Consider the following 12,467-nt stretch of genomic DNA (forward strand, 5'->3'; position numbering starts at 1 on the left):
ATCATTTTTCATCAAAGCAAAATGTAACCTTGGAGGATATTATAAACAAAAGAGTCAGAGAATCCATCATATAATACTGCAGTTTACTGTTCCCCTGTGAGGGCCTCCATCTATGTTTTTTATCAGGAACAGTGTAGCCAGTAGAACAAGGAAGGCTAGTCTTCCTTTGTACTCAACACTGGTCAGGCCACATCTTAAGTGCTGTGTCCAGTTCTGGGCTCCTCAATTCAAGAGAGATGTTGACATACTGAATGTGTCCAGAGGAGGGCGACAAAGCTGGTGAGGGGCCTGGAGCACAGCCCGGTGAGGAGAGGCTGAGGGAGCTGGGGGTGTGCAGCCTGCAGAAGAGGAGGCTCAGGGCAGAGCTCATTGCTGTCTGCAACTACCTGAAGGGAGGCTGCAGCCAGGTGGGGTTGGTCTCTTCTGCCAGGCAACCAGCAACAGAACAAGGGGACACAGTCTCAAGCTGTGCCAGGGGAGGTCTAGGCTGGATGTTAGGAGGAAGTTGTTGCCAGAGAGAGTGATTCGCATTGGAATGGGCTGCCCAGGGAGGTGGTGGAGGCACCATCCCCGGAGGTGTTCAAGCCAAGCCTGGATGAGGCACTTAGTGCCATGGTCTGGTTGATTGGCCAGGGCTGGGTGCTAGGTTGGACTGGATGATGTTGGAAGTCTCTTCCAGCCTGGTTGATTCTATATCCATTATTCTAAAGCTCTCCCCTCAACCATAAGTAAACAACTTTCAACTTAATATAATCCCACCAATAAATACAAGACTTCCAGTGCTTAAAAAATGAAATAAACTGGGTGAGATATACAATCCATGGCAAAATGATGTTTTAAAAAGGAAAAGCAAACACTGGCCTGCTCAAGGTATCCCAGCAGAGGAAGTGCAGTGAGTAGTAGTGGCTCTTTTATTGCAGGCAGTTTACGTGGAAGCTTTAGGTTGCAGTACTTCTCTGGTAACCTAACCAGAGAAAAAAGGAAGCACATTTTAAAGACATGTAAACCTTGACATGAGTAAAGATGAAAGGCAGCTGGTTAGTATATTCACCTCATAAATTTCAGAAGTTTTTCTTCACTCTCAAAAAGATAGACCTTCTCTTGGTATTTTGCTGCATGCTCGCTATTGCCAGGCACCAAAGCTTCATACCTGAAGAAACAGAGTGAGAAAGGCTATTAATTCACAAGAAATAGAAAACATGAGCTGTAAATTCACAAGCTCCTGGCAGCCTTCTGGTTAGTTAGCAAGTATAAGAACTACAAAAGCGCTGCAATTAGATCATCCATGTTTCCATCACTTGACTGACAGTTGAAACGCTCAAAATCCCAGAGTCTCTGCCTAAAAGAAATCTGCTTCTTAAGGAGCTTTTATTAAAGTGCTTATTTAGAGCTCCTCTAGTTAAAATGTCAATTGTAGCTGTTCAGGAGATTAAGAAGGGGTGGGATAGAGTTGACTCTGGTTCTACCTTGATGAGAAATTTCAGCACACTGAGGAAATCAGTGGGACTTGATGGGTCTCTTCTAAAACTCAGAACAGCTCATTTTGCATCTGTGAAGGTTTTGAGAGATTTGTTTGGATTTCTGAAGGCTTATGATAGAGAAAACTCAAACTCTGAGCAGTCTTCAGCAAAGAAGCCAGTAAGCCAAGACAGATCCTTGTGGAGTCTGTAGCCACATGAGTTTCACAGGGTGATGTTAACATTGATTTCCAAAGCCACAGGCACAATGGAGAGAACTGTTTTTCCTGTCCAAATCCTGAACGTTATTAAAAAGTACTTGGAAAGTATTTCCTCATTAATATGTTAATATGAAGACACTCAGACTGTGATTCAGAGTATGAGAACTGCAGTGGTGTACCTCAGTTTTCCATCTAGGTAAGTGACTGGACAGTAGCCCTGCATTTCTGCACGGATAGGGAACAAAGCCTTCACTTCTGCCGCTGTCAGTTTCTGTGGTAGCATATCTGGGAGTGGGAGAGGGTGAGGTGCCAGTGGTGGCACGTAAACCTCTGGTTGGCTCAAAAATTTCTGTAGAAGAAGAAATGAAATGGTTTTGTAGTATAAGAAGCACTGAGAGTCAAACTCCAGAGGACTGGCTCCCACAGTTTAGATACTCGTTTGTTCTACAATGCCCCTCTTAGTGTGCTGGAGTAAGGAATTTCTTTTCCAGCCCACTCTCAGTTGATATCATCACTGTCCACCCACCATCCATCACTATCTGTTGCCATCATTAGCCACTCTTTACCTCCAGTCTCCCCAAAACAGATGGAGAAAGGAGGAAACTTCACCTGGAGTACTGTGTGCAGTTCTGCAGCCCCCAACACAAGACGGACATCAAACTGTTGGAGCCAGTCCAGAGGAGGGCCACAAAGATGCTCAGAGGGCTGCAGCAGCTCTGCTATGAGGACAGGCTACAAGAGCTAGGGCTCTTCAGCCTGGAGAAGGCTTCAAGGAGACCTTGCAGTGGCCTTCCAGTATCTGAAGTGGGCTACAGGAAGGCTAGGGAGGAGCTGTTTACAAGGTCTTGTAATGACAAAACAAAGAGCAATGAGTTTAAACTGGTGGAAGGAAGATTTAAGCTACATGTTAGGAAAGGGTTCTTTACAGTTAGGGTGGTGAGACACTGGCACAGGTTGCTCAGGGAGGTTGTGGATGCTTCCTCCCTGGAGGTGAGGTGTTCAAGGCCAGGTTGGATGAGGCCTTGAGCAACCTGTTCTAGTGGGAGGTGTCCCTGCCTGTGGCAGGGGGTTAGAACTGGATGATCTTTGAGGTCCCTTCCAACATAAACCATTCTATGAAACAGTTGTTTTAAAGTGAATGTTTGATCTATGCCAATTTGTATGGATTCTCTGTTGCATTTTGTCTGCCTGGACATCTGACAGCAGATGAGTACAGAGCAGAAGCCTGAAGACTAACAACACTAATTCAGCTCACATCTGGCTTGTTCCTGTGTGGAGTCAAAGAATAAACAACAGTGTCCCCTCTTCCTGCAATCCCCTGCTTGACACTTACATCCAGATCTTCCTGTGAAGCCATTTTGTAATAGTGTCCTCGAAATTCTGCAGCAAACTGCAGTGACATGGCAGAGCAATCAACCAACTCCCCCTTTTCTGCCAGGCTGACAGGACAGTACTGTCCAAACTCCCCCAGCCGGTGCTGCAGCTCTTCAGGAGTGATACATAAATCAGCAATGCCAGCTGCCTTCCCTGTTAATGAAAGCAATTCCTGTTTCATTAATGAAAGACAAAGCCACATCAAACATTTCTTAATATGCTTCAAAGTATACTAGAATTCATTGTGAAAATGATATGAAATAATGAGAATTCAAATGCCAGTTTTTATAGGCTGATATTAAACTGACCCTATTTGAATTGCAACCTGTTTTACCAATTGCAAGAAAATGTTTCTGGCACTTAAGAAACAGAATTATTATTAACGATGTGGGATACTCTGCATGCTTAACATATTATTCTGCTTTCCCTGGGGGGAGTTTTATGCATCATTTATTAGTTTTACACCATTGTGTTGCTAAGGAACATTTTGGCTATTATTTTACTTCTTTAGATTGCTGAAAAAAGAGTAGAAGGTGTGATGAAAGCCTCCCCCTTTATTCATCCATGTCTTGCAAATGCTGGAGTTTGCCTGCCTGGATGAAAGCTATTGAAAATCTGGATTGAAATGTCATATGAAACTCAAACATTTTAATAATTGTGCTTTTCAAGCTGATGCAAAAAAAGAAAAGTTAACTGTACAGTAAATTAGTTTTGGGTTAGGGATGCAATTTTTAAGAAGGGTGCAGCCACAGACCTGTAGAAGTTGAAACCAATGGTTGGACAGAAGGTAAGGAGGTCTGTTTGCCTGTCAGAGGAACTCTGGCTAAACTTTACAGGCATGTTCAAAAGACATATTTAATGCTGACCACTGCTGACACACAAAAAATCAATTGGGAACTGTGCCATTTTAGTCTCATGTGGTTCTCCTTCCACAGCACAGAAGTGAACTCAGATGGTATATTTAACCTTAATTCTGAACTTACAATTAACAGTTCCCCTCTCTTGCCCTCTTCTTCCATTGATACTGAAGTGAAGCTGCAAGTCATTGTTCTCCTTGTGTACTTTGGGCTACCCTTTTTGATTTATCACCCTGTCTTGGGGAATCTGCCATGGAGCAGGAGACCTTTGACTTCCCTCAGCTGTGTTCTGTTACCTGGTCCTTTGGAGGATGGTCTCAGACTGCCCTGGAGTTGGTTTTGCTCTTGCTCTCTTCAAGGTGAGATCAAAGAATTTGAGGCTATGTATGTGCCCAAGAATTAGTTTCACACAAAGCAAGTTAAAGTTGAACTGCAGCTTTTTAAAGTAACAAATAGTATTCTGAGAAACTTTGCTTTTACCTTCTCGTATTCTTTCCAGGTATATCTGAATTTCTTTAACAACCACTTGAACTTCTTGCAGTACTTTGTTCCAGATCCACCATCTGCTCCGTAAGGCATCGATCACACACCAGTTCTGATGCTCTTTCTCATAGTAAGTCCTAATTGCATCAATGTGCTGCTTATAGCAGGCATTTTTAACAGCTAGACTCTCTAAGCTGTCATGTTTAGGGTAAGGTGGTCTGCAGACAATGAAAAATAACACAGCTTTAAGTCTGGAGATTAGATCATTCTGTAGAATGAATTTCAGGTGTAACAAGGAGACAAAGACTTTAAGTCCTTCTCAGAAAATTTGGCTCCTTTGCCATTGCAGAACATATTTAAGAAATGCAACTTTCTTACTGAGAGTATTACCAGTTACACATGAAAAGCAGCACACTTCTGATCAGTTATGTTCAGAAAGAACAAAACTGCTGTTTCTGCCCCAAATACAACTCAGTAACTGTGTGAAGGATTTGGAGCATATCAGCACATGGTAACTGACATGACCAGACAATACACCATTACAGAATCACTGAGGCTGGAAATGACCTCTGAGATCAAGTCCAGCTCATAACCTAACACCACCAGGTCGGCCTATAATCTAATTCCTCTTACCAAAATATCTCAGGTAGGCTCAAACTAGCACACCATGCCACCAAGTGCCATATCCAAACACTTTTTAAACGCCTCCAGGGATGGTGACTCCACCACCTCCCTGGTCAGTCTGTTCCGGTGCCTAAACACCATTTCTGTGAGGAAATGCTTCCTAATACCCAACTTAAATCTTCCCTGGCATAGCTTCAGACCATGCACTCTTGTTCTGTCACAAGTTGCCTGGGAGAAGAGCCTGACCCCTACCTGACAACTTCCTTTCAGGTAGTTGTAATGAGTGAGAAGGTCCCCTCTAATCTCCTCTTTGCCAGGCTGAACACCCCCAGCTCCCTCAGCCTCTCTTCATACAGCATTAAATTGTACCCTAGACAAAAGGCTGTGAGACACTTGAAATGGAAGTAAAGTCTTTACTGGAAAATAGGATTCATTTCTAAGGATGCTGTTGTCTGGAATCAAGAGGTAGGGTGATTATATTTTCCAAAATGTATCATTGGATGTATTTTGAAAACTGCCATATTTACATAGACATAAATGAGAATAATCCCTCTGATGGCAAAATACCTTCTGCAAGATCAGAAGAGATATTTTGATTAGAACACAGAACCATTTCTTCTTCTGGCTGTTCATTTAAATGATGCAAACAAAACCACCCAAAAAGATAAACTTCTCTTTTAATAGGATTAATTTCTCTGCAAGTTGTATCCTTCATAATTACCTGATAGTGTAGATGTGATTTGTATTTAACCATATGAAATGTGATTAGTTTGGGATTTAAAATGAAAAGTTTAAGGTAGATGTTTTCAGAAATGCAGCATTAATTTAATATTTCTTTCAATGCAAAGTGTCTTTAGGCTTTCAGTAAACACTGCACTGATTACTTGATAAAAGAAAGAGACAAAATGAAAGAGACTTGCAGTGATGCTCTGAGCTATCTGGAACTTCTTAGAAACATTTCCTTTTAATGAGAACCAGGTTCTTATACAATTTAATTTTAAGGTGGATGTTCTGTTCTTTATAATTCTCTGTCCATCTGTAAACTACTTACTGCTTTTCCTCCAAAACAACCAACAGCTCTTTACCTTCTTAGAAAAACAAAGAAGGAGCAAGCTGATTGCAAAGGTTTAGAGAGTAACTGAGGAATGGTATGTTGTTGAAATATACATATGCCCCATCTTTTAAAAAGAACTTCAATAAAGACTTAAAAGAGCTCATTAGATGAAGTATCAATTTCCCTTATGATGATAATAATTGATGACATTAGACTGCAGCAGCAGAGTGACCTAGGAAGATTTCTGATGTATAGTTTCATTAAAACCAATTGAAGTAAGCATTGCAAATTTGCAGCCTCAGTCATGCCTGGAACACAAACCCTATGAGGAGAGGCTGAGGGAGCTGGGGTTGTTTAGCCTGCAGGAGGCTCAGGGCTGACCTCACTGCTATCTACAACTACCTGAAGGGAGGTTGTAGCCAGGTGGGGTTGGTCTCTTCTCCCAGGCAACCAGCAACAGAACAAGGGGACACAGTCTCAAGCTGTGCCAGGGGAGGTCTAGGCTGGATGTTAGGAGGAAGTTGTTGCCAGAGGGAGCGATTGGCATTGGAATGGGCTGCCCAGGGAGGTGGTGGAGTCACTGTCCCTGGAGGTGTTCAAGCAAAGCCTGGATGAGGCACTTAGTGCCATGGTCTAGTTGACTGGCTAGGGCTGGGTGCTAGGTTGGACTGGATGACGTTGGAAGTCTCTTCCACCCTGGTTGATTCTATGCTATTTGAGATCTGACCAGAATGTGCCACAAGTTTCTTATGTCATGGTTCTGGTTTATGGGAACCAAAGCATTAGAATACAGAGGGATTGCTCCCCCTGCTTTTTCGTATGTGCAACTTGGAGAGGCTGAGTTATGCATCATCTTAGGTACAGCCTCTCTAAGTGCAGCACTGAGGTGCATGGAGACATTACAGTATCACGTGGGTCGAAGGATTGCTGTCAAGGTGCATCACTACCTCTCTGTGCTTTCCTCATCCAGCAGTGCCCTTCTGAACATTTCTTTTGCATCCATTTCTAGTTCAAATATTTTCACTGGAATTATCTTAGCTGATTCCAGGAGGTTCACTTGTTTTCTTGTTACAGGATATCCATCAATGACAACTCTGCATGCAAGCAGAAACAGAGAGGCAGTTTTCCTCAGAAGTCAGTTTCTAGTTAACCATGCAGCCTAAGTGCATCCCTGGTACTTTCTCAACAGAGACAAAGGTCTACACTCATGCCATGAAGTTATCACTGCCCTGACTCAACAAACACAGTCTAATTATAAATTCTTAAAAGTGAAGAAAATAAAATAAAGATCAGGTAGACAGAATAAGAAACAGAAGACAGTAAGGGAATACACAAGGTCAAAAGATGTAGGAATGGAGAGCAGATAGGAGTAAGAGGATGGATGTCACTAGTGAAAATGGTGGATTTGAAAATTGGGACACACACATCATTCAGAAACATAACTTTAATTAAGACTGAATCTCCACATGGATTGGGAGGAGTAGTTTTCAAAGTGAAAAGCAATATGATTTACAACCCTTGAGAAGTTTTTTTTTAATCATCTAGAGGAAATGCTTTCCATGTATACATAGATTCATGGAATGGGTTGGAAGGGACCTTGAAGATCATCCAGTTCCAGCCCCCCCTGCCATGGACAGGGACACTGTCCACTAGAACAGGTTGCTCAAGGCCTCATCTGGCCTGGCCTTGAAAACCTCCAGGAAGGGAGCATCCACCACCTCCCTGGACAACCTGTTCCAGTGTCTCACCACCCTCACTGTAAAGAATTTCTTCCTAATGGCTAACATTTCTTTACTTCATAACCCAGTGATATGTTTCAGTGGAATTGTTTTGCAGTGGGAACACAGAAATCACTGCCTGTGAAGGGACTGGCATGTCTTGAAACCAATCCCCATCCCCAGAGAAGACTCTTACCCAGTAGTGCTACACAGGGGGTTCATCAGAGCCACGTCTAGAGCCTGAATGGCCAGTTCATCAGGCACAGTCTGTCCTTTGTGAAGGTGCTCCTTTAACCTGACTGCCAGCTGGCTCTCTGGCTGGCTGTTTAACACCAGCCGGATGGCGTCTCCCATGCTCAGGCGCAGCAGCCCATACATGCTGGCAAACTTCTTGGCAACTGCAAAACATTTTGATTTCAGCACACAACATCTATGTAAGCAACATCACAACCCAGCAGTATATTAAAGTACGTCCTTAAGTCTTACAAGGCAGTTGCTCTGCTCATTCCCAATGAGTAGGTTAGCAGGTACCTGCTTAGGTCCCCAGAGGGCTGAGAGCTTGGCAGATAGATGCATGGAGCATGCTCAGTGAAGCTTACAGCTCAACTCAGCACAAACCTCACTAGCAAGAGGCAGTATTATTACAAAGTATCTTAGAAAACATGCTTCCATTGCTGCCTGTTTTACAGAACAGCCTAGAGTGAGATTGTTTCTTCAGGAAATGGGCAATGTAGTTTAAATTAGATAATTTGAATCCATCTCTTCTAATTAAGCTATGGTGTACACTGAATTATTCTTCTTCCTCAATAAAGCCTGTGGAAAGACTCACAGAGGAAGAAGGAAAGGGCAGAAAGATGTAAATTATGTTGTTTTTTAATCTAGAAGTTTGGAAACAGAGTGGGGAATGTGGAGATTTGAGTTCTAGTCCTTATCCTAGGAATGGAGCAAAGCTGGAGGTGGGGAGATTCAGACTGGACATGAGGAAGAAGTTCTTCAGCATGGGAGTGGTGAGAGCCTGGAATGGGTTGCCCAGGGAGGTGGTTGAGGCCCCATCCCTGGAGGTGTTTAAGGCCAGGCTGGATGGGGCTGTGGGCAGCCTGATGTAGGGTAGGGTATACCTGCTCATGGCAGGGGGTTTGGAACTAGATGATCCTTATGGTCCCTTCCATCCCTGACTGATTCTATGACTGAATACTTCTTCATTTAACATTAGATGTTATTGACTGAAAGAAATAAGAACCAATTAGAAAATAATCAGAAATAATGCAAAAGGTATAAATCGTGCAAATTTGGGTTTTCTAAGTGCCAGACCAGCTCACTAACTTCTTAAGCAGCTGGGATAAAACTCAGATGGACAATGCATAAATATCTAACTGTAAAATCAGCCACTAGAGAATGTAAGTCCAGCAATTCCATGTCCAGCAAGAAAAACAAGGAGCCCAACGACCTTTGTGGTTTATGGTTTTCTTAATAGCATCAGTGACAGACACAGCTTTGGTCATTAGGTAAGGTTCTGCTTTAGAGGTAACACTGGCTCCTACCTGTAGTCTTCCCAGATTTTGGAGGTCCCACAATGGCAACCTTCACTGGCACAGCTGGTTTAGGTTTTGGCTGACAAATATATTTGATGGGATTTTTCATAAAGGTGTCTTGAGTCTCTTGGGTTGAAAAGAAGTAAATATACTGCCGATGGATTAGAGCGAAGCCTGCGTTGTCATGGCCTTGGTGTGGCCTGATTACATCTCCTTCACTGAGCTGCAACACACATAAAATGGGAAGCAGATGATTAGGTTTGACAAAGCCTCCTCTCCTTCCATCATACAGTATCACAGGATGTTAGGGGTTGGAAGGGACCCAAGGAGATCATCCAGTCCAACCCCCCTGCCAGAGCAGGACCATACTATCTAACAGATCACAGAGGAACACATCCAGACAGGCCTTCAAAGTCTCCAGAGAAGGAGACTCCACAACCTCTCTGGGAAGCCTGTTCCAGTGCTCTGTGACCCTTACAGTAAAGAAGTTCCCCCTTGTATTGAGGCAAAACCTCTTTTGCTGCAATTTACACCCATTGCCCCTTGTCCTATCCCAGGGAGCAGTGAGCAGAACCTGTCCCCTCTCCTGGCAGCCTTCAGATACTTATAAATATTTATCAAATCCCCTTTAAGTCTCTTTTCCAAACAAAAAAGTTCCAAGTCTCTCAGCCTCTCCTCATAAGCCATGCCCTCCAGTCCCCAAATCATCCTCATAGCCCTCCACTGGACCCTCTCCAGCAGATCCCTGTCCCTCTTGAACTGGGGACTCCAAAACTGAAGGCAGTGCTCAAGATGAGGTCTCACCAGAGCAGAGTAGAGGGAGAAGAGAATCTCCCTTGATCTGCTGGACACACTTTTCCTAATACACCCCAGGATCCTACTGTCCTTCTTGGCCACAAGGGCACATTGCTGTGCCATGGTTAACTTCCTATCCACCAGGACCCCCAGGTCCCTGTCCACAGGACTGCTTTCCAGCAGATCACCTCCCAGCCTGTACTGGTGGAGTTTATTATTCCTTCCCAGATGCAGGACTCTGCACTTAAAGCTAGAGGAGTAAAAATGGCATAAAACAAACCATCAGAGCATCCTGAAATGTATACATATGGACTTAAGATGTTGTCTGAGTGAGGAACTTCCATACATATGCTATTCTTGTACACAAAAACAATGAAGTAAGCACTGATAAGAGAAAAAATATTCACTGTTTCCAGCAGGTGGTACCATAACACTTTCTGGCCATCAAGACAGTGCAGAGAGGTACAAAATAATACAACTATGACTTGAACATCTAAAAATACAAATCAAGTAATTTCATTAATATATATTAATTAAACCCACTCTTACCTGCCTGACAGCAGATGTACTGAGAATATTGTTTTCAGCAGAAGTCAGGCACAAACGAAGAAACCAGAACAGAGTATCAACACAGAAAAGAATATCAATTAGGAGAAGAGGCAATGGATAGAAACTACAGCACAGGAATTTCCACCTCAACATGAGGAAGAACTTCTTTACTGAAAGGGTCATGGAGCACTGGAACAGATTGCCCAGAGAGGTTGTGGAGTCTCCTTCTCTGAAGACTTTCAAGACCCATCAGGATGGGTTCCTGTGTGACCTGCACTAGATTATGGTCCTGCTCAGGCAGGAGGGTTGGACTCAATGATCTCCACAGATCCCTTCCAACTCCTAGCATCCTGTGAATACTTAAAGAGTGTGGTGAAGGGTAAAAATCACAAAGCAAAGAAAAATATTGGTGTTAAAATCCATGGACAGCTGCTGAAATCATAGAATTAACCAGGTTGGAAGAGACCTCCAAGCTCATCCAGTCCAACCTAGCACCCAGCCCTATCCAGTCAACTAGACCATGGCACTAAGTGCCCCAGCCAGGCTTTTCTTGAACACCTCCAGGGACGGTGACTCCACCACCTCCCTGGGCAGCCCATTCCAATGCCAATCACTCTCTCTGTGAAGAACTTCCTCCTCACATCCAGCCTATACTTCCCCCGGCACAACTTGAGACTGTGTCACATCAGACAGCTCATCAGGAAGTCTGTAGAGTTGGTGGATCACTGAGATGTAAGAGGAGCACTAAATGCAGAAATGCTAAATGAATTCCCTGCACCAGTGTTCACTATGGAAGAATTTAGTCATGTCCCTGTTGCAGCTCTTCTTGGAAGAACTGCCTTAAAGTGCTAATGAAGGATAGTTTGTAACAAACTGTTGGCATCTGGAGAACAGATTGCCCAGCCCACGTGGCATTCAGCTCACAGTTCTGAGGGGACTCAGAGAAACTGCTGTTGATTACTGTGTAAGCTATTGGCCTGCCCTCCACAAGAAAGGAAAGCGAAGAAAGTGATCTCCAGGATCTTGGCAAACAGTGCAGTGAATCCGACTCTGTCTTGAGCAAACTGAAATATACTAAGGGAAAAAAAACAGCAGTTACAGGCATATATATAAAATAAGGGGGAACAGCCAACTCAGCTTCTTGCTGAGGGAAACTGCCCTCACAAACCTGTGTTTTAAGGAGCCAGTAAACACATAGAGGTAAGGTGATCTGGTTGCTGCACTGTTCTGCTGTGTCGTGTTACCTTGCCAAAAGCTCTGATTCTGAGGTTCCTATTCCCGCACAAAGTCATTTCAGGGTATGTGCCCTCAATTATTTAAGGTGTCAGGAGCCTGGTTCTACTGTCTATCTGCTACCATTCCTCCCTCAGCTCATAATATTTATTCTCTGCTTATCTAATCAGTTGTGTAACTACTTCCCTCCTACTCCCACCTTTATTCTATAAGTATTTGGCATATCTGCCTTTCTAAAAAAAAAACCAAACCACAAAGCAACTCCACTCTTTAATCAACTTCCTCATTTCTATTCTATCCTAAAATACCCTCCAAATGATTCTATTTCCCTTTCATTATTACCAGCACATACATTTCCACAATCAGCACACCACTCTGATTTTATCTAATAGCTTTCTTTCTCTGACTTCTTTCTTCTCACTGAATTGTATTTTTGGTTGCTAAAAAACTCCACTGCACAGCAGGGATGGAGAAATGGAATCACAGAAAATGTAGTGAAATCTAATAGAACAAAGTGCAAGGTCTGACGTGTAGGGACTAATAAGAATTTCACATATAAGCTGGAGTTCA

At 43.3% G+C, this 12,467-nt stretch overlaps 1 protein-coding gene across 1 annotated transcript in view; it reads right to left on the bottom strand.

The window, feature by feature from the left end:
• The window catches only part of AK9 (adenylate kinase 9), a 46,307-nt gene that overhangs the window by 2,918 nt on the left and 30,922 nt on the right, over window positions 1–12,467 (bottom strand). The window contains exons 28-35 of the mRNA XM_064170023.1: window positions 9,330–9,543; window positions 7,985–8,186; window positions 7,018–7,164; window positions 4,390–4,610; window positions 3,012–3,205; window positions 1,858–2,027; window positions 1,052–1,150; window positions 862–964 (exon numbers count right to left, since the gene is read on the bottom strand). Coding sequence (XP_064026093.1) covers window positions 862–964; window positions 1,052–1,150; window positions 1,858–2,027; window positions 3,012–3,205; window positions 4,390–4,610; window positions 7,018–7,164; window positions 7,985–8,186; window positions 9,330–9,543 — 1,350 coding nt within the window. The remainder of the gene's footprint in view (window positions 1–861; window positions 965–1,051; window positions 1,151–1,857; window positions 2,028–3,011; window positions 3,206–4,389; window positions 4,611–7,017; window positions 7,165–7,984; window positions 8,187–9,329; window positions 9,544–12,467) is intronic.

The sequence above is a fragment of the Pogoniulus pusillus genome, chromosome 33, assembly GCF_015220805.1.
Source record: "Pogoniulus pusillus isolate bPogPus1 chromosome 33, bPogPus1.pri, whole genome shotgun sequence".
Taxonomy (NCBI): Eukaryota; Metazoa; Chordata; class Aves; order Piciformes; family Lybiidae; genus Pogoniulus; species Pogoniulus pusillus.